This window comes from Xiphophorus hellerii, chromosome 10, assembly GCF_003331165.1.
Source record: "Xiphophorus hellerii strain 12219 chromosome 10, Xiphophorus_hellerii-4.1, whole genome shotgun sequence".
NCBI classification, from domain to species: domain Eukaryota; kingdom Metazoa; phylum Chordata; class Actinopteri; order Cyprinodontiformes; family Poeciliidae; genus Xiphophorus; species Xiphophorus hellerii.
In genome coordinates, this window is record NC_045681.1 from 14,401,880 (window position 1) to 14,425,468 (window position 23,589).

General features: G+C 36.4%; 1 protein-coding gene across 1 annotated transcript; it reads left to right on the forward strand.

Annotated features, from left to right (window-relative positions):
- The first annotated feature begins 2,550 nt into the window (after positions 1 to 2,550).
- dusp3a (dual specificity phosphatase 3a) lies at positions 2,551 to 22,441 on the forward strand. Its single transcript, XM_032573959.1, has 3 exons — positions 2,551 to 2,926; positions 9,991 to 10,223; positions 14,492 to 22,441. Exons 1-3 carry the CDS (start codon positions 2,730 to 2,732, stop codon positions 14,719 to 14,721), a joined length of 660 nt encoding a protein of 219 aa, XP_032429850.1. The 5' UTR covers positions 2,551 to 2,729; the 3' UTR covers positions 14,722 to 22,441.
- Positions 22,442 to 23,589: the final 1,148 nt, after the last annotated feature.

Here is a 23,589-nt window from a genome sequence, read left to right on the forward strand (position 1 = left end):
CCTCCCTGGAATGACTGGTATTGTAAAAATGACAATAACGCCCAACCCTAAATGAAAACCAGTGAGAGATCAGGTGAAAACAATTTCTACATCAGTTGTTGACAAACGTTTTCTATCAAGTCATTTCAGCTGGAAGAGATCCATCATTCATGGTCACTGACTGAACACGGCTGAATGCTCCTGAATATCTGTGGACTCATTAACCTGCTGCATCATTCATGATCGCCACCAAGAGGTCACATGCAGGAACAGCAAATGGTGTAAATAATAACTAACTAACTGTGTTGCTCATTCAGCAGCAGAATTTTAAAAAATGACTTCTGTTTAACTTTACATTGATCTGACTTTTACACTGACATAAACACCATTTTAAAAAGTCTCATTATTTTATGCTGCTTAACACTGGCTTATGTGTGATTGATTTAATGAGAAAATGGCTCCATCTACTGGCTGTTTGTGCAAATATTAGAAGAAATAGAAACTATTTAGACTTTCCACAAATCCAGCCATAGGATAATAAGCACGGGAACATTATTTTTTTTAAAATGTTCCGGTGCTTGTAAAGTGTTTGTCATCAGAGTAACTGTACTATACCCTCTGTAAAAATTGAGAATTTTATTTTCTCCTTCTTGCGTTTACAAATAACCTCGAAGTCATCAACATCTGTAATATGTCACATTCCAACAAATCATATTACATTAAAAAAAGCACATTTGCTTTGGTAGACAGATCAAACTTGTGTCATGTATTCATTACATGGATGGTGATACATATCAAGCAGTTATCAGAAAGTCCTAAACTCTTGAATGGGTTTGGCTTTACATCCCTCCCAAGGCTGTAATTATACCAGTTGCCTGTGCAACTCTTTCTACAACACATTTTCCTTCCATACAACTTTCCAAGAATATGCTTGGATACAGCACGCTGAACATCTTATTGAGTCCCAATGGCTATCTGCTGAGGAAAAAAAAAAATAGCAGTCTTCTCCAGTGATTGTATCGACAAGAACACAAATACAACTTTTGTCATTTTTGTTGTTTTATGTCATATTCTAATTTTAAAATTTTGTTTTAATAGACATTTGACATGTTTCAATCCTTAAGTAATGGATCTATTTACATTATTTTTTTCAAATCCAAGATAAAGTAACTTTTTATCAATATCCTGATATATCGAGATGCACTGGTAATAAACAGGAGACAACCAGTTAAAAGAATAAACAAAGCATAAAATCTACAAGCTGATACGAATTACAATTTATGTGGTTATTGTCCACATAACTAAGCAAAGGGAATGGGAGTACAGGACTCTTGCTCCTAACAGAACCCCACGGAAAGTACAAAAGTGCAATGCTGGAATTAAAACGAGCACTGTTCCCCTCCAGTTCAGTACCATCTCCAGAGTGCGACTGCGAGACACTGACTGTGTCTGCTGGAGATAGGGGTGAAGGAGAGACGCGTCAAGCTATTGTCAAACTCTACATAAGATACAGGAAGTTGTTTAAAAATCCCTTCAACATAATTTTTTTTTGGTATTATTATTATCTTGAGCAGATGCTGGAGCTTTATTTTTTTTTAAGAAAGCAAAATATCTCTTATTTTCCTCAGTGAGGAAATTCAGGTATACAAGTTTCAAAGTGACATGCAAATAAACCTCCAGATTCACACAAGATGAAATGTAATAAAAAATAAAAAACATACAGTAACACAAGGATTCAAATAAATGAATTTAAACTGAGTAAAGCAATTTTTTTAAAAATGTAAAAACTTTTCTTGTTAAATAACACCTGTTGAGAACAACAAAACCTCACCAATGAAGAATTGCCGTATCTACTTGAAGACTGGAACATTAAACTAGTTAAAAATGGAGTCTTTGTGGTTAGATAATGAAATAAAAAACCTTCTAATGAAGATGGTTAAGCAGTTCTTTTGAATCTTGAGGGTTTTTTGTGCTTGCTGCAGAAAGAAGAATATTACATCAGATCCTGAAGCATTCTGAGCACTGCTCCGAAAAATTCAAGCTTCACACTATTTTAATAGTCACTTAAACACACCCACAAATCACACAATGCTCAATGCACATCATTTTGGAAACTCACAACCTCTGTAATTAAAAATGAATTTTGTCCAGAGTCACAACATAAACCACCAAACACCTTCTTCAGCATTCCCTTGATTAAATCACAATTAACTCAAAGTTAGTGTGTGACCTTCCTGACTGTTTTTAGATATTATAGCTTGATGTTTATTGTAACACTTTAAGATTGAAAATGTAAAGTGTATTTCAAATTTAATCAGTTCTTCTTCTTATTAAATACTAACATTGCAAATACGTAGGATTTCCATAATGGAATCTATTTTTTTTTAAAAATCATACAAATACAGAAAGTGTGGTTTTACTGTGATTTTGTCAGAGATAAATTAAATAAAATGTAAATATGTGAAAACAACAATGTCACAGATACAAAACTTGAATAAAAGTTCCTTGAAATGAGCTTTGCCTTTTACTTTGAAAGGGTGAACGGAACAAAGTATGGAAACTCCCTCACTCTTTCCACCGTTGGGAGAAAACTGAAGGGCTCGCGCACATCTCTGATGAGACACCTTGCAGAGCGCGTGAGACTAACGTGCGAAGATAAAAGAAATGCTGTTGGACACCAGCAGCGGGCTCACGAGTCAGGCGGTGGCTGTAATCTGAAACCAGTTCGAGAAGGGGACAAATAACGAGCCATGAAAAAACACCTGAGCCCCACGAAGCAGCAGCATGACCACCACCAGCCGCCGCCCCCACCGACAGACATCCCGGCTGCTGGCGGCGAGTTGACCGTAAACGAGCTCAACGAGCTCCTCTCCGACGGCAGCGGCTTCTACAACCTCCCCACCCAGCACTTCAATGAGGTCTTCCCCAGGATTTACATCGGAAACGCGTGAGTACTCTTTGTACATGAGCCACAGTGGCAGTCCTGTGGACTGATATTTAGTTTTAATCATACGTGACCATGACAGGAGTGTCGCATGCTGGGCATCACGCACGCTGGGCGGGCTTCCTGTTTTGTTCTGTGAATGCAGAGAAGAAGCGACAGGCTGTCGGTGTCAGCGCCAGTAAACAGCTGTTCTCCAAATAAAGCAGCCTCCAACAGGCAGGTAGATAATTTACAACACCAGAGGAAAAACAACAGTCAAATGTCCACAGATTTATTGATAATAGAATTTGGTAATTGAGACATAGAGCCAAAATTGGAAGCAGAAAAACTGAATTTAAAGACACCATGATCTCAACACCCATTCAAATCCCTCCAATGTCACTGCCATGGAATAGCGTCTTCAATAAGCCGCTCCCCTTCCTGTCCAACTGGAATCTGGATCTAGCAGCTCTCAATTAAAGAAAAAAAAAAAAAAAAAGCTTTAACTAAAGACGTCATTTTCATTGTCATAATCAGAGATGAAATGTTTCCTTATAACTTCAAAAGGTGTAGTAGAGATGTAAAATATAGTCATGATTACGGTGTTCAATTTCATGGTAATGTGTATCATGGTTTTGTTCAAATGTTTTGAAAATGTGCAGGAGGAAGTTGTTGCATTAAAAGCTCACCTCACAGTTCTATTATGTAGAGATGTGAACTTGACACAATTATTATTATTATTTTTAAGTAATAATAATAATATATATTTTCTATGTATTAGAATCAAATTTTAAACCTATTAATATTCCACCATTATATTATTGAAGAGACTTGATTATTACAAGTTTAAGTAATTTGCCAAAGAGAGATCTACTTCTAATAATAATTATGACAAGGCATCCAAAGGAATGAATGAACGTTATAAACGTTGGACTCATGCTTTCTTGACCTTGGCTGTCAGACAGAATAACAGTCCAACTCCATATCTCTGTGTCGAAGGACCCTCAGCTCCTAGCAGAGGAGGCAACAGGTGTCTGTATGATAAACAGGGTATGTTGGGTGCCTCTTCCCAGGAAACATTCAAAAGAATGTGACAGAACCACATCACTGACTCCTGGGATTAAAGATAACTGATTATTTTATTGGTAAGAAGAGTGACAGATGTACATGTATTTGCAGGTGGTTAAAATAAATTCTTTCAGAGTGTGATTATAAGTTAAATGAAAATAAAAACTATTATTTTTTTGCGGTGTAGTGCTAAAAGACACAAGGATGGGCACTAGTCCTGGTTTGGTGGTTAGAAACCAGTGGATAACACAACTCGACTCGCAAGACAGGTCAGGCTGTCACAGATATTTTGGACATGACAACAAACTCCATCATATGAACTCTCATATGTATACCCCACCTGTTTACCTTTTATGCAATACTGACTCAATAATGTCATTATTTAATCTTGCGCTAAGTGCCAAGATTGCTCTAAGCCTAGTGGGCGGAGCCAAGAGACACTGAGAAGCAGGGTCAAGTGTGGGGCGGGTGGGGCCGTGTGTCAGAGTGAGGAACTTTTATATCTGATTCCAGGGCTGAGTGATGTAAAACCGTACTGTTTTAAACAAATAGGAGAATCCAGCTGTCTAATCACTTTTCAAGCAGAGAGAAGCATTGAGATGGCTAAGGCAAGATAATGTGGAATTAACCAAATTTACGTAAAAATGTCCAAATTCATACAAACATAAAGATGGCATTCTAAATGATATATTTAAACAGTTTATTAAACAAAAATGTTGACTTAAGAGTTAGTTACACGTTAGGATAAGGTTTGTTGTAACTGAACAGGTTTACATCCATTTGCATTTAGTTTCTCTGCAACCTACAAAGTGTTTCAGTGCTACCAGCACAGAGTTGGAGGAGGGGTCAATGGGACAGGATGTATGTCATATTCCTGGATCCCAGTGCTTCACTAAAATCAATATGAATATGACTATCTGCTGGGGCATGTCTCAGAGCAGAGTGCTGGCAGTCCTGTGCTCAGTGGAAGCTCATCAGGCCTGAGAGGCACTTTGATGTGCTTTCAGCTTCATAATTTCCTTTCAGAATGGAGATGTTAGGTCTGATGGAGAAGTTTTGTTCCATGATTATGAAGAAGAGGTTTTTTTTGTGTGTTTATTGCTCTTCAAAGCCAACATACAGGAAGAAAGTCGGTACTGACTGTAATGTTTTCCTTTTCAAAATCTTTCACTCTTTCAAAAACTTTTTCCACAGAATTGAATGGAGTAAACTTTCAAACTAATCAGGCACCTTTTGCCCTAAAGGTGCCTGATTAGTTTGAAAGTATTTTGTATGATGTTGGATGGAAGAAACATCACATATGGGGCTATTCTACATTATTGGTCATTTTAATATCTTTCGCCATTTAAAAAAAAAAAAAAAAATTAAAAATTAATTTTATAAAAGTTTTGGAAATACACTGCTTTTCTTCCTGCCTGAAGCTGATGACGTCATCCAGTTTTGTACTAGCTAAGCTCCTGTATCCTATTTTTATTTTTTTTGCAAGCTAGTTGTAGTTTGCAAAATACTGCCGAAGGTAACATTTACAAAAATATATATTTTTTGCATATCTGTTAAAACTATCACCATGTCCTGGTGACTGCTGCTATTGCAGAAATGCACTGTTCCAAGTCAAAAGCAACCAATCAGATGAAGGTCTTAGCGTCGTCAGTCACCCTTGTGTACTCGCTGCTCAATGTGCTAATGGTGGAGAAACAATTTACCGTTCCTGGAAAAACTGTTTATCCGTGACTCTGTTGTGGTAAACAAGCTGTAATGTAGCAGAGAGCTTCTAGACATGTACCTAATATTTCATATTTTCGCCTGTTTATACTCTTAGACCCTATATTTATTTCTGCATTACTAAAGCTTTTTCAACAAATTCCAGTCCCTTTCCTTATCTTAGAGCTTTCACTCCAGTTTTGAACAAATGCATTGTTCTTGTTTTGTACACCTGTTGTGTACAAAACAATTAATACACAACAGGTGGAATAAACAATGTAATGTTATTTGATATTAGCCGATTTTCTGGCAGAGATAGGCAATATTGATTACTTAGATCTGTGGCTTGTCCACTGTTTATATTAGGTGCCCAAAGAAAGCCATTCTGCAGTGCTAATGCATCATATTAGTAGGACCCTGGAATCAACTGTATTTGTCTTGTTAACTCACAGAATAATTTAGAATAAAAGGCAAATATGACACTAAGGAGGATATTTTGTTTTGCTTCATCTTCATGCACTTTAGATGCGATTTGTAATTTAGGAACCTAAATTGAAGGGAGACGGGAAATGGGAAGATTATTTATATTATGAATTACTGAATGGAAAAGGGGTATGATTATATGAGTTAAACTCCATCTTACTCCTTTTCAGACTCACAGTCACCAAACAAGTGGTGTATTTACATGTATATTTGGTAGCAAGGTATTGTATTTACACTTAGAAATATAAAAGTCTTTGTTATTATGTTTTGTTGGTGAAATGTCTGTCTGAAATAAAAATAATCATCATCATCAACCTCACTCCAATTACACACAAAAATATATATATATGAGCTGGAAATATTTATCATAGTGTCTCCCAGGAGTCTGTCCCATTAACTATTTCTATGCAGAGATTTAAAGTTGGAATGCAGCAACCTGTAAATATTCAGCTTTTCAGATGATGACACAGTTGAAGAAGAATAAATTTCATTAGAATGTTCTTGAAGTGCAGATCTAGATGCATGGGTGTTCTTTTGGTAATTTGATGGCATCCAAGGAACCAGTTTTGCTCAATTTACACATAAAATCATTACTTATTAAACTAGCTTTCTCATATAAAGCTCAGCACTCTCTGTTTGCAGATAACTAGTTTCATATGTGGCACACAAAAAAATAGCTTTTAAAACGGAACAGGGACATTTTAGTGCTCAACAGGGATCTGAGTGATCCGGAGACATCGGAACAGTCTTGCTAGTCCTGAGACTGCAGGACAATCTTAAGGAAGAGTCAAGGTGTAGCATATATATGTGTAATGTGAATCTATGTGTACACAAATGCTACTAAATTAGACACATTTCCCTGTATTTTGATGCGTAATACTTGAAATGCATTTTTCAACTAGTACATGTCTGCACCATGCAGAGCAGTCATTTAAATTGGGGGGAAGGGAAACAAATCTTTGGTAGACAAATCTACTTTGATACAGACTGTCTTCTTTTTTCAGTGTTGTCTGCTTCTTCTGTCCAACATATCTCTGTGGCAAACAAAAATAATATATATAAAATGACAATAGGGTTTCCTGCTCCACTCCAATCCCAATTTTATCAGTATACGAGACAACAACTCGAACTGTACTTGTTTAGTCAAGTGTTCTGAGAAAAGTTCCTGTTCATAAATGGATTATGATTGTACTTTGCAGGCCTGTGCTGCTGTTCAGTTCAGTAGCAGTCAGCACTCTTGACACCATAGTGCATAGCTCAGGGACAAAATAAAGGTGTGGTTGTTTACTGGTTAGTTGTGGAGCTGCTCTTTAATAATGGATGCGTTGGGACTGCAGATCCCAGGGTGAGGAGGCTGTGACTCGAGCAGGAAGGAAAGCACTGGCTCTGAACCCTGTTCACCTCTGCATTTAGTCGGGAGTAACACTTTACTACGTATAATGTATTTTCTTCCTGCTTCATCTAAGTGCTCATACTGTAAGCATTTATTGAATCATTTATGAAGTCTAGCTCAATCACCTTGCTCACAAAAGTATTATTATTATTATTTTGAATGGAACCAATGGAGCTATCTGCCATATTTGCTTTTCTTCATCTTTGCCCTTCATTTGACACATAGGCAGATGGGCTGCTTTATTCCAGGATTTTTTATTGGTTCCTCAAATGTGCATGTTCATGCGTGTGTGTGTGTGTGAACAGGGTGCTTCGTTGTCACTGTCTCAAGGGAGCTGCTTGGGGTCAACCAGCCACATCTCACCAGCCTGATATCGACTTTAAGCACAAATAGCAGTAAAAACACACAAAGCTGTCAAAGCAAGCACCCCGGACTCATGAAGATTGATGACTCTGAAGTTGTGTCTTTTCTGTAGGATTTACTGCTACATAATTCCAGCAGAAACTTAAACAATCTAAATACAGTATAATAACAGTAATAACCTTATTTTTTGCGTTTTTTCGAATGTTTTTGTTTTACATTGCCATGTTTTGCAAAAGCAAATTTTGTGACAGTACAACCACAGTCTTCATTGTATTTTTTCAGTTTTCAGGACATCATGTTACAGGAAAGCACAAAGTGGCACATTATTTTAACGTTGAAGGAAAAGGATGTACCATGTCTTAAATAAAAATAAATGCAGACATATTTTTTTATTATTATTTTAGCCACCCTCCCCAGGAGTACAATTTAGTTGAACCATCTTTTGCTGAAGTTAAAGCTTCAACATTTTATTTCTCTACCAAATGAATCTCAGCCCTTTTTTGAAGTGTTTTCATCAGATTTTGTCCTAAATTTATCAAAATCTTGCCATCGACTCTGACCAACCTCTCTGTCCTTACCAAAAAGCTTCCTCACATCATGATGCTACCACTACCATGTGCCAAGCATGCATTTGTATTTGGACACCTTTAGTTTGATACACCTAACCCAATCTGAATCGTCTGAGCTAAAACAATGAATTGGGAAAAACTTTACGTTTCTTGATGTGTAAAGCTTATAGAGACCCCAAGAGACATACTGCTGTGGCAAATATAGCTTCTTCAGGGACTGAATACAAATGCATGAAAAATAGTGCTTTAACAAAATGTGGAAAGTTTCAAGGGCTATGAATACTTTTACAAGGTATTGCACTTACTTTTTCTTTATGTAGCAACAATTTCTGGCTATTTCTGCTGTTTAAAACATAAATTATGTACAATTAGTGATGCTGAATGCTCCATAAAACCTTGACATAACTTGGTCTTTTATACACAGTGAGACATTTTATTCACAATCAATGGACAGTGCTCTCAGGCAGTTCGGATAGTAAAGTGGTTTCCGGCATAGGGCCAGACAGACCTGAGCAGCAACCATTCTGTATGGCTTTGTTGTGGCCTGTTAGCTGTATAGATCTGATATGCAGTGTTGTTGTTTGTAAAGCATTTATTAGCACTGGAGCTGGAGCAGGAATAGCTTTATTGTGTCGTGGAAATGGAGGGCATGAAGTAAGAATAAAGCTGTTGTAGTGGAATTGGCTGTAAGAGCTGAAGAGATTAGGTTTCTTGTTTTGTTTATTAGTTTCTTGGAATCAATATGCTGCAAAACTTTGCTATCCTGCTTTTCTCAGCCTCATTTGCTGCTGCAAATTCACTTTTTTATAATTTATGTTGATCAAAGTGTTTGTATAAAACATAATATTGCTTTTGCAAATTCTATAAATTTTTTGGACAACACGCTGTACAGTTAGGGATCCCTGGTGAAACTGTTAAATTCCTTTATAATAAAATCATTTTTCAGAGTAGCAGTACTACAGTATATCTCATATTCAGTGGGGAGAAAATAATTCTTATGTCAAGACATTTTATTTCACAACTCACTGGTCCCATATTGAAATATAAGTTAAAGATACTCATAAGCATGAAGAGTGGAAAAACAAGACACCATTCTGTGCAGAAGTTCTATTTGGGATACAAGTTTGGTCCTGCATGGCTTTTACACCTCAAAACAAATTTAAGTTTAAAAAGATGACTATGTTTCTGAGAAAGTGGGAAAGATTTTCTTAAATGAAGCACAAGTATTTCAATCATGCATATTCCTATTGTGTGTAAAACAAATCTCAAAGAAATTATCTCCATCCCATTGGTATGCACAAATTTGGCATTAAAGTGCTTGAAATTGGAAAGTCATTATTCACCAATGATGTATCATATCAAGCAGTATCTGAGGCCTTAGACAAACCTTGACAAAGCCTTAGACATCATACATTGTAGGAGTTAACATCCCAAAGCTTGTGTCAGCCTGCTAGATAACTGACCTTCGCTCTATGTTTCAGCTCTTGGAATCTTTATTCTTGCTTTCTTAGGTTTGTGGCCCACAACCCCATGCGACTGCAGAAACTTGGTGTGACACATGTCCTCAACGTGGCAGAGGGCACCTCCTTCATGCATGTCAACACCAGTCCAGAGATGTACACCGGCACTGGGATTACGTACCACGGCATTCCAGCCAACGACACAAAGGGCTTCAACCTCAGTGCCTTCTTTGAGGAGGGGGCTGATTTTATAGACAGAGGACTAGCACACCATAATGGCAAAGGTTAGAATGTTTACTGTGGTTTAGAGGGATTTATCTGTATAAATACATAATTTAAAATTTGATTTTAAAGAGCTACTTTTTGATATTCTTACATTTTAGTAGCTTTAAGCTGCAGTAGGTAACTTTTAGAAAAGCATATTTTTACATATATGTTAAAACTGTCACTATGCACTGATAGTATAATATGCAAATATTAGTTCCTCCGGCTCCTCAGTTGACCATTTGTTTAATACCATTTTCCATTGGTATCATCCATCTATCCATCCATAGTCATTCCTAGTGGGGTTGCCAGGGGTGCTGGTGCCTAGTCAACTGGCGAGAGGCAGGGTACACCCTGGACAGACCACCAGTCCATCGCGGCCCTTTGGGATCAATAAAGTATTTTTAAAGTTGAATTAGATTAAATTGCAGAAATAAACCGCTCCTGGTCAGAAGCAACCAATCACTTAAAAAACCGATGGGTAAAAATAAACCTTTTTTTGTTTTTGTTTTTTAAGCTGTCAGTCAAAATTATGGAAAGTCTAACTCAAACTCTGACTGAGATCTGGAAGATGTCTCATTTCTGTGTCAACCCCACGACCAATGAGCCAACCAATCCTCTTAACCAGAGACTGCTGGCCTGTAAAATAAATGGACTGTAACTGAGACACAAGCTCATTTTGCTGCTTGTTGAATAGAAGCAACATGATTTAATGATTAAATGGTGCTTTAATGATTCAGTTATTCAATTCATTGTTATGCAGGGTTTCCCCCAGTGTATTATAAGCATGGCTTGTCGCCAGGCTTTACTTGCCCCATCCCTGCCAAGCTAAGCACTGTTTATTTATTATCGATATGTTTTTATTTTTTTATACACCAGTAACAGGGATTGCAAAGACAGGTTAAGTCAGATTTGTATTTGATGCATTGAATTTGGCGTGCATCACACCTAGTTCACTCAGAATGGTCTATGTGGAAGGTGCTCTTGCAGAGCACCGTCAGCTGTACGTTTTATATAATTCCACTTTGAAGGTTGTCTTTTAGGAGAATACTGCACCAAGTACACATCAAATATAAAAGCTTGAATGCAAACCTCTAAAAGCTTGGCTATAATCCTGAGTTATAGTCTCAAGTTAAGAGGTTTGCGTTGAGTGCACCGTAAGAGTGAGCACAAATAACTTTGTGAACAAAGAATAATGTGTGGCGTGTGCATTTACATCTCGCACCCTCACTCAATACATGTTCTGGCACATGCTTGACTCTTTGTCTGCACTTGCAACGTGATAAAGTGTATTTAAATTAACTACAGCACCAGCCAATCACAGACTTTCATCCAAAGTATTTCTTGCAAATCCTGCATTCGCTTAGATAAATAACTGTCATTCACAACTAGCAATGCAAAACACTTTACTAAACAAAACGGAAGGATTTAAGAGAACACAAGAAAACTTACTACAATAAATAGTAAGTTCTGTAGAATATTTAAGAATGAGGATATTTAGTAAAGCATACAAATATTCTTATTCATCATTGTCTGAGGTAATATTTCTTTTAATTAACTTTGTTTAAATGTCACCAGCATTACATATCTTGTTTTATCATCCACTGATTGACAACTTAAGTAGGATTGACCTGAATTGCAAAAAAAAAAAATATGTATATATAAATTCCTTTTTTGTGTATTTGTCTTTTTTAAAACTCAACATTTGTTTATGTATTGTCAATAACGTCTTTCAATAATAGATCATTACCTACTCAAATTTCTTATCAACTTTTAACATTTTTTAACACAAAAACACAGTGAGCCGCTGCTGGACTGCGCTAGCACTGTTACCATCGGGCTTAGCAAGTTTTCTGGGGGAAATCCTGGTTATGTGTCTTGAAGTGAGGACAGAAGATAATCATGAAGCTAAATCTGAAACTCTCCCGAGCCCTGCTCCATATTCTGGTGTCAGCTCATGTCCCCAGTTGTCAACATTGTCAAAACGTTTTACGTGTTACACAACTGGATCTTGTGGATCCTGTTTTAAACAGGACTTCTAGAATTTTTGGAGGAACAAAACAGCAGAAACCGCCAGGGAGCTGAGTGTGGAATCTGACGCTGCTGCCAGGTCAGGTGTTCTGTACAGTAACAGTGTTTCAGAGAGCAGAGCAGAGGAAACATTCAATCCCACGAGGACATAACCATCCTCCACCTGAAAATTCTCACCAGCTCTTTTTGAGTTTAAAGAAAATGTAGTCAACACATATAATTAGTGTGCTGACCCCTGGATTTTATGTCATAATTTTATTGCTAGGTGTAACAAAGGAGGGCATCTTAATTAGCAGACAGTTTTTGACAAAACCTGAAGAGCGCAGTATAAATCAGATAAATAAATACAGTAAATACAGCGCTTTACTGTAGCACTGTAAAGCGCTACAGTGGCAAAGAAAGGATAGATGAGCAGTTCAGGATGGTCTTGGAGCTGTGTTATGTGTGTGCTTTTGCTGCAGTGGGATGATGTGTTCTGCACAACATTAGCTGTGACATTTTATAGCTCTCAGCTCCAAACAGGTCATGGTCAAGATTTTAATGAGGACCTGCACTCATGCATTTTTAATAAAATAGGGTAAAAATGAGGCAATAGTTTGAGTGGTTTTGCTTAAATGCTCATGATGCCATTGTTATTTTTTTTAATTAAGCAAAAAAAAAAACAACAACAATTCAACAAATTCAATATGCAATCATGTTATTCTTGAAAGAAGGATTAATCATGGCAAAAAAAAATTACACTTCCTTTAAACTTGAAAGTTTTTCATATGTTTTACGGTATACTTAAAAAAACGGATGCTTTAAAAATTACAAATCTTTTTTTAGAATTGTTCGGTCTCGAATAATCAAATTTTTAAGAAACTTTTTTTTTTGGTTGGTGCATGTCTAATTTTCACGCTGTTGGACGGTGTCTCACTGCGGTACATGCTCATACTTGACAAATGCCAAAGGTCAGAATGCTATAGGTCACAGAATGGTCTATGCCTGTTATTGACAGATGAGGATGATGAATAAGGAAAATGTGAATATCACTGTTCAACAGTGATATTCCCTTTCTGTGATTTTCTTTTAAATTACTGTGCAACCATATCCATAATCAGTCATGCATAAGGTATGTAATTTGGCTGTAGCTGATTTCAGTCAAATGAAACAAACTAGGTGAGAAAGCAGTAGAACTGTCTGTTCTGACTCCGAATGGGGTGAGATAATGACTGAAGGTATAAGCCAAAGATCCCGCATCTCTAACAGGATGATTCAGATACAACATTGATCCACGGTTGGCAGGAGTATTAGGAGCAGAAGAGGTCATGTCATTGGAAGGATTTTCTCAGTCAATACAAAGGAAGAGAGGGAAGGAAATGAGATGTTATAAATAGAATAAACTACAAGGACACAGAGGGGTTGGGTTTTCAAAGGAAGTGCAGAATCTGCAGATCTGACCTGAGACCAGTATATCAGCTACTTTGTTAAATCCCTCATGGGGTTTTCAGCCACTCTGTGAGGACAGTGGAACAAAGATTTATCTTTGGATATGACAAGCAGTACAGAGTAAATACCAGATACAGATACAGACAAGTCTTCTCAGTCTACGTGTGGCTTTGCTCTGGTGTGACTGATTTCTGCAGCAGAGGTTTGGTCTTGTATTTGCATCTCCTGGCAGAAAAGTTGCTGTGCTCAGCAGCTTTTGTCGCAGCATCTGTCCCCCAACTTTTCTTTTTCTTTATTAATTCATCATCTCTGTTTGCTCCCATTTTTCTTCACCTTGCTGCTTTTATTCTTTTCCACCAGTGGTTTTACAGTTGAGCAGTTTTGCTTAAAACTTTCAAACTGATTATTTTTACTGTTAGATTTTGTATTATCTGATCATAGCAGTTTTGTTTTACAGATAAATCTGTTTTTTGGAAAAATATATGCACAATGGAAGACGTGATTATATGTTTTAGAGATGTATCAATCAATTGATCAGATATTAATCATCCAATTTCTACTTTAATTAGCCCTTATTAGATATGCTAAAAGAAAAATGAGCAAAAAGTAACATTTTCACTGCATAATATGGGATTACACCACATAAAATCCACAATTACTAAACCCCAAATAAGCAAGTGTCCACTCTATCAACAATTTACTAAACTTTAAGTTGAAATGAAAGTGCATCAACATTTACCGGTTTTTTAAAAATTTAAATTAAAATGATTTAAATACTTACACCTGCCTTAAATGAGTGCTCTTCACTGTTTTGACATTGATCTTACAGGGAAGGTGTATGTACACTGCAGAGAAGGCTACAGCCGCTCCCCGACCATGGTTGTTGCTTACCTTATGATGCGCCACAAAATGGACGCCCGGACGGCTCTTGCCACCGTGAGACAGAAGAGAGAGATCGGCCCTAACGATGGCTTCCTTCTCCAGCTGTGCCAACTTAACGAGAAGCTGGTGAAGGAGGGTAAGCTGAACGGAGAGGTGGGCAAAACGAAGACCAAATGAAAACAGGAGAGATGTCTGTAGGACCGGTCTCTTCCTGCCAGGCAGATCGCACCCTAACCAAACCAGCACCCGTCTAACATATCAGGGGTACAAACATGCATTTATCTGTGTAAATACCTATCCTTCATATGTGCACAAACAGTTTCATTTCCCATTCTCCTTTTTATTAGTCCACACTTCACCTCCGGGCAGATTTTCCTGCAAATCTTTGCTCTAAATTTATATAGTTACAAGCTTACCTTCCTGAGGCATGTATTTAATTCCCACAAGTTAATAAGACAAACACCTTGCCCTGATTTATAAAACACCCTTACAAATTTGTATTTAACAGATTATAGCACAATCATTCCATAGTTTTCCACTGCCGGAATGTCAGTGATGTCTCTGTGAACAGAAGTAAATTTCAAACGGAAAAATAAAATTCCTTATTAATAAAAATGTGTGACCATGGACGAAGAGTGCAGGAAGGATAATCCCAAACATTCCATAGAAACTACAGCAGAAAAAAAGACGCCCAGATTTTATCCTTAAAATACTTAAGTCTTTATCTTCCTTCTGCTGCTTTGTGGCAGATGTTTCATGCACAAAACAAGCAAAACAATGAAATACACCTTCTCACTCTCAAATGCATCCAAACTCTGGCTGTAGCGTTTCAGTTTTGGCCTCTAGCTTGACAACATTGGCAGTGAAAGTGTTTATCCACCGAGAAACAGGAAGGGTTGAGATAATTAAAAATAATGAGCTGTGTGGGTTACTCATGTTACAGCTGTGTTTGTGAGTATGACAGATATTCCTTTCAGTTGGATTGTGAGGTCTCCATGGTAAAAAGGTTGAAAGGCAATATCTATTTCAATTATATTTTAATCAATTTTAATTTTATTAACTTCCATGTGACAAAATCAATATTCTCCAGCTGAAAAATATTCTCAGATGTACAACTTGACATCTACTTTATATGTGGCTAGCCTTTTGATTGCAAAAGCAGATAAAGTAATCTCCAAGCTCTCTGCAGCACTATAAGCCAGTCCAAGGTTTACATTTTTAGTTGTGTATAAAATCTCTGTAATAAATCAGAAATTACAGTAGAATGATCTGTCTTCACTGGAGGGAAATTTTCTCCACTACAAATTCTTGTTGTACTGCAGTAACCAAAGCTAATTTAAATTAAAAGCATAGTTTATTGAAAGGGAAAGTTTACAGTTCATCATATTTTTTCCCCCTTTGGCTTCTTATGATGTTGCACGATCAAGTTTTAGAGTTTTGTTCCCTCCTTTAAGTAAACTGTACCTGGATGAAACTGCCAAGGTCTAAACCTTGATTAATTTGCTCATCAGCCATTCTGTTTTAATCTTGCTGCTGCGTAGGTTTATTGTCCAGTTGATGACCCCGTTTGAACCAAGGTTTGCCATCCTAAGTTGCGTTGCTGTTTTCGTCTTTGTGAGTGGAGGCAAAAACAGACAATATTTTCTCTTTTAGTATCACGAGGCTGAAATTACTTCAACGGAAAGCAGACTTCTCCAGTATTTTGCGCATTGCTTCAATGTTTTAACAATGTTCAATCTGTCTACTATATCAAAGCTCCTGATTTAATGTATCCTAAATGAAGGTTTGCCAATAATAGAGAAGATTATAAGCTTTATCTTTCACAGTGCGAGGGCCAATACGCTGTCATAAGGGAGGTTCAAAAAGCCAATCTGAATCTAGAGGCCTTTCAGTGTCAAACGTATCAGCTGGGAAGGACGCCATTGGCCTTCAATCAAGAGAGTTTCTGTCATTACAACAGAGAGTAAATCCACTGCCAGTTCCCTGACACAACCCTTCAACCAGTATCATATGCCACTTTTTCATCAACACAGTTTATCACAACACACCCACACCATTATAGGTGTGCCAGACAGAAACTCATGCAAACACAAACATACACTTCCTTTGTTTGTATGCACTAAAGCATTGCAATATATGTCAATACCCTATCAGATATATAGAATGTAATCATATTTAGAATGACTAATCCAGTAGTAATCATTATGTAACAACCTCAGTTCTATAATTCTTTGCTAACGACATTGCATTTACAGCATTAGTAGACAGAAGTGTAAATTATTTTGTCCGGGAAAGGATGATATATACAGTAGATTACAGTGAAATATGTAAAGAAAATCTCGCTTCAGTATGAAAGTCTGTGTCCAGTAATCCAGATTATATAAAACTCTGGAGGGACAAATATTAAAATGACTTTTTCACCTCATTAATGCCACTATTAATTCCTCTCTCAATATATCTGTATACATCTGAATATATATATGTATATGTATACTGTATATACATATTTAAGTGTTGACATATATGAATGTACAAGCAATGTGTCTATAACTTGTAGGTATTGTCATTATGTTCTTTAATATCATGTTATATTTGTATATGGGTCTTTCCGCCATTGTCACTGTTTTAACAACAAAACTACATGTTCATTAATATTCAGATATGCATGTCAAGTGCTGTATAATTGTGATATTTTAACCACTTTATTTTAACTAGGGCACTTTCCATTTTGTTAAGAGATGCAATCAGTTGGCCAAAGATTATGAGGGCAATTTGTTAAATTTTCTGTTTGCAGTTTGAATATGTTATACTCTAATATTTAGAGTTTATAATACTTAGAAGAAAAAAATAATTTCAAACAGTAAAATTTATAAGAACCCTGGAGCGATTAGGAACATGCTTTATCACATAAATAGAAGTATTCTTATTGTTTATTAAAGCACCTGAAACATATTTTCCCTTTTCTCTGTGTTCTCGTACTTAGATTGGGAAAAATCATATTAGACATTGGCCAGGACAAGCTTGATTGGTTCATCTCTGATATTTTTTTCTAGTTTGTCACCATGGACTTTCTTCATGAATTACATGCATACTAATTATCAGCAGGTGTACCATCATACACAAGGATGCACTAATGGCAATCACCCATATAAATGGTAGATTTTATACATAAACAGAAAAAAGTATTTCTTTGTGCCATTTCACCACATTTTCTCTCACAGGTTGTGCTTATTACAAGTAAGAAGAAATAAAAAAAAACACAACGTGAAGGTTGTAGAAACTATCCACTCCACACAAACTCCCTTCAAAAAGTATAAACTGTAATGTCACTAGATTATTTGACACAGAGCAGCTTTTTCAATTATGCATCAATCTTAAATTCAACAAAGTCTTAAGTTTTTTTTTTTATCTCAAAATTTTAATTATGGGACGTTTTTGCATAAGATGACCTTTACCTAAAAAGCAAACAGCATCTGTTCAGTCCTGCTGATATTCTCACATAACTGTCGCCCTCTAGTGACACAGAAACAGATGGTGTCGCCGCCTGTTTTCTGTATGAATGACTTTTATTTCACTTTGCAAACGGTGGGTGCATAGGACATAAAAATCTAACTATTTAGAAACTTGACCACTAGATGATTCATGCTCTTGTTGTGTATTCTGTCTTTATTTATCCTGTTTATATGAAAATTCAAGAATGAGACCATTTCATCATCATCGTCAACTTTATTAAAGACACAAATGGGTCCATAGAAAGATAATTTAAGAAAATAAAAAAAAAAGAAACAATCACATAAAAAGATAATAATCACATATACAAGTCACTGATTTACAGAAAGGCTAGACTGCCAGTGATTCCACATCCTGGACTTAAACCTGACTGAGCTTTGTGAAATATCTGTTAGTATCTGGATGATGTTGTTTGTTGAAACACGTAACCTCCACATAAACCTGTACAAAAGGTTTTGTAAGACAGCATGAAAAGTGGAGACACCAACAAATAACTGACTAGCACTAGTCCATCTCGACATCCTAAGCAGCATCCTCATTCCGTCATTGTATGCCACTTTGAGTTTTGTAAACTGCTTTGTTTATACTGTCTCCATAAGTGAGCACCATACAGAGGAGTGCAGTATGCTTTAAAGAGAGCTACTTTCACTGAGACAGAACACATCTCGAACTTGTGTACCAGCATTTTGGCTTGTGCATATATTAAGCAACGTTTACATATAAATATATTTGTCCAATTTGATTAATTGGATAAATATATTTAAATATTTGATCTCTAAATCTTCTCTGTTTTAAAAACTTTAGGTATGAGATGTATTCATGTTTCTTGCTTGTAGCTGTCAAATGTGTTTGAAATGTAATTACACAATTAAGCCATCTCCTTATGAATCCTTCCTTAACTCAAGAAGTGCAAAAACTACTTTTGTAGAGCTTGTATTTAGAGTATTTTGCAAAAGTATTTTTACAGTTTTGTTCTCTTTCCTTTCACTTTAAAGTAGTGTACTGTTTTGTGTGAGTATCACATAAAATACCAATAAAATACACTGAAGTTTGGCTCCGTAACATAACAAAATGTCATGTGAACAAGTTTAAGAGGTATGAATACATTCTTTGCACTTTGTGTATAGTCCCCCATTAATGCGCATGAATACAGAAAGGTAATTTTACAAGCCTCATATGTTATAAAAAAACAATATTTAGACTTCCAAACGTTCACCGACATGTCCAGACCTTCTGTGAACTCTGACTCATTATTGGCCATGAGGAAAAGCCAGATAAGGTAATATTCTCACAGGGAGTTAAACATGAGTTCAGACTTTGCTGAATGAGAACAAGTGCAGGTTTACTGTTTTTCCATCCTGGTATATGTACAAGTTATTCCACTCAACTCTGACCTGTTTCATATTTAGTTGTGTGAAAATGTCAGAGTTGATCTTTAAAGCTGCTCATTAGATTCCCCCCCCCCCCTCACATATGCTTCCTTCTGTTGTTAAACAGCCAGGAGTCGAATTTTAAAGTCAAATTTCTCACTGCATGGTTTATTTTCCATGACTTGGTCATAAATTTCACACCATACATTGGCAGTGGAGCCTACATAATAATCCAAAATGCAGAGCACCCACTCTACTGCACAAAAATCTTTTAAAGAAACTCACTGCATTCATACGGTTTCTAGTTTTATTCCTAAGTATTTGGGAGTACTGTATACAAAATGAAAGACATTTCACTGATTTGTGCAACTTTTTAAACAAATAAACAATTATAATCAACTGCTTGCAGTGATCTGCATGTTGCTTACGAACAGATCAGGTTTCAAAAACAAATTTCAGTCTTTTATTTGACAAACAATCAGTGTCAAAGTGTAGTCCCCAAAGGCCAGTCTCCTGAAGCTTTTGCATGTCTCCCTGGCCTGCACACCTGAAGCAAACTAGCGCATTGCTAAGTTAGTATTCAGTATAATGCTACAAAGTCCTGCTAAGAACCTAAATATTCAATTCAGGCATGTTGAAGCAGAGATGCATCTAAAAGCTGCAGGATACTGCCCCCTTGAGGACTGGAGTTTGACACCTGCAAATCTTTTCTGACACCAGTAAAATGAAAAAGCTTCTCTGTGACTAGACATGGGCTGGTATTAGAATTTGGAGAGATGTTGTTACTTCAATCAAATGTTCAAGGTGCTGGGCTTGAACAAACAACAAATAAATTGATTGCTAAACTGAATTGCTTTGTTCCTAAATATGACTTGCAATAAGTGTTTATAGCCTATCAAAATGTTAGCTTTTTATTATTAGCAGGAAGCTTGTATGAAGTGGGTTGTTTATTTCACCAGTAGAAATCACCTGTCAGATCTTGTTTGGTTTAAACGGTACTGTTAAAAAGTGATAAGAGGCACTCCAATCTATGTCTGCCATTTTTTTTTTACCTTAGAAATTTCCTGTCTTACAGGAAACTCTGATTTGTTTGTTTGGAAGTATGGAAAACGTTTCAGGGAATTCTCCACCTTCAGGCATCCAACACAGCTTACTAGCTGCTCCAAGTAACAGGTGTGGGGAGGTGGACCTAACCCAAATAACGTTTTTTTTTCCTACAAGATATATTTTCACACTGCTTGCTTTATCGTATTTGTTTTGCAAGGTGTCTGTAGGCTTTGTTGGAAAAGAAGGTTTTGGAAAATTCCCCGTGTACACAGCTGACTGACTCCTTTCAGCAGCAAGCAAGAGCAAGTTGAACACTATTGTCTGTCATTCTACTGCTGTCAGTAAACTCTTAAACTGTAATAGCAGTGAAATGTTATTTCACAGCTATTACAGTGAAATGACACTAACAATAATAACTGCTACTGTAATAGCAGTTATTTCACTGCTATTACAGTGAAATGACACTAACAATAACAATAACTGCTACTGTAATAGCAGTTATTTCACTGCTATTACAGTGAAATAACTGTGGTTCTATGTAAACTAGAACCACTGATTTTCTTTAAAAAAGATTTAGAAACTGGAAGCCAGCCCATGTCTGGATACATGACAAAATATTTAAAAAACAAACACATCTTCATTGCTGGTTCTTAATGCATTGAGATATAGACAAACACTGCCGTCTGCTGTTCAGCCCGTATATTTGTTTGCACATATTATAGTAGTTTCTGGCCATGTTTTGACATATGTTTGCCTCTTTTTCCTACATTCAGCATATTCCATACATTTGTTTACACAATACCAGCACTATTTTGTGGATCACACAATGTATTATAAAGAATGTGAAATGCCATTTTTAGGTATTATATATGCTGAGTATACACAAGGCAATTGTGAATTGCTGCATTTTATCCTCATAACAGGTCTGTTACAGTGTAAAGATTGGACAGTGTTTGAATGTATAAGTTAAAACTGATGTTTTTTTAAAAGTTTGTGAAGTTATTGACATTTGGTTGCAAGTTCTTTGGCGGTTTGACTCATTTGTACTGCTGTACTGCTTTTTTGTCGCCTTTTTTGTACAAACTATTATTGTGACGTACTTCTTCAACCATTCGGTTAAATATCCGTCGTCATTATCTGTGTTGCTTTTGGATGAGTCACCTACATGAATAATGGTAGTCAGAGCTGGGCCAGACTGTAATTGTAACTCATTTGCTTTGCAGAAGAGGCTTGTTAAATCAATCAAGAGTAGCCAGGTAGTTGTGTTTATTATCACAGAAAAGTACATAAATCGACTTATAAGTAATTTCCTGCGATTTTATCTTAATTTTGCAATCCCATGCGGTGTAAGTCAGCCATCTGCTGGCCATAAAAAGCTGAGATGATAGTCAATTGATATCTCACAGATTGGAAAGTCGTCTGGTTTAACTCCTCTAAATTGTCCAAGATGTAGTAATCTCTACCCTCTGGTGCTCTTGAGGACTTTCAAACATATGCTGGAAATTACTTACAAATACTGCTTGGCCCAGGTGACACTCCATCTGTCGTCATTTTCTCGCCTTCATTCTGATAAGTGGCTTATAGCAGGCGTTTTAGCACAAATGAGCCCACTGCCCGACTCCGCTGGAGTTTATTATGCGGTCCACTTCTTGTCTCGTTACGTTTCTGTTCATGTAGAGATTCTGCAAAAGGTCTTTGTTGTGATGTTGGATTGTCTGTAAATGGGTCTTTGTCATTGCTGACGTCTCAACAGAAGCATCACCACCCAAAGCCTTACAGTAATGACTGATTCGGGATACGTTTTTCAGTTTGTGTATTTCACTTCAAGCAGCTGGAAGGGGCGAACCCTTAAAAAGTTGGATGATGTTGAAGTGCACTTGATTTTAAATTGCTGTGTTATTTTTCTTACCTTGGAGCAGTCCATTCTTTCTTATGTTTAAAAACAAATAAATGAATGAGGTATTACCATCTTAGACTCTGTTTTTTTCCCCAATCACTTTTCACAAAAATTTAATGCTGCAGCATTCTCTACATGAAAGTTATTATGGAAACAAAGGGATGAGCCAAATCAAACATTCTCTTTTATTACTTTATTTTTGTTGAGATTAAAAAGCTGTTTCTTTTTCAAATTTGCTAGAGGAAAAAAAGGTTTCTAAACTCTATTTTTTCAGAATAACGAACAAAAACAAACATTAGCTCTATTACCTCTAGATGTGACAATGGAAATAAAACTTAGCTTTTGAGAAAAAGGTCTTGTAAATTCAACATAGAGATTTTATCAACATAACTTCATAAAAATACACTCACAAAATTAAAGGGGAAACTAAAATAACATTCTAGATCTCAGTTAAATATTCTCATTGAAAAATTTTAACACAGTGGAAATAAGGACATACAAATTATTTTAAATGAAAATTGCTACACCATAATAATGGTGCACCAGCATAAAGTTTTCCATGGTGTCACCAGACTCTCGCATGTGCTCAGTGTGAAAAAGTGACTAAAAGTTCCAACCAGAAAGCACAAGAACAGAAAAATGATATGTAGTCACCACCTGCAGAATCACATCTTTTATAGGGGTTGTCTTGCTGATTGTCTCTTATTTTCACCTGCTGTGTGTTTCATTTGCACAGCAGCAGGTGAAATTGATTCACAATATGTGGTACTACCCAACATTGATTCCACAAAGGTGTGACTGATTTGGAATTGCATTGTTTTGTTTAGGTGTTCCCTGTATTTTCTTGAGCAGTGCATATGTACATTAATCTGTGTTTTTAAGTGACTGAAAACTCACCAGTTAATTTAGGCACGTTTTATGCCTTCACTGGATTGATGTGGCTAAAGTGATAAAAATAAATTTTGTGTACAGCTTTGGAGCTTTTAATCTTTAGAGCACACTAATACTAAACCTCACAATCTGTATTAAACCATCTTTCATAGTAAAAAAAAATAGTCTGACTTTGACCCCAACCATTTGAAACAGATATGAAAAAAAAAGAAAACAGTAATTTTGAAACAGAGACTGGTCTATCATCCAAGCAAATCCAACGAGGCAAATAAATCCAAACAGGTGGCTTTCACATCACCCCAGGAAGTAAACCAAAATAATATCAAATTT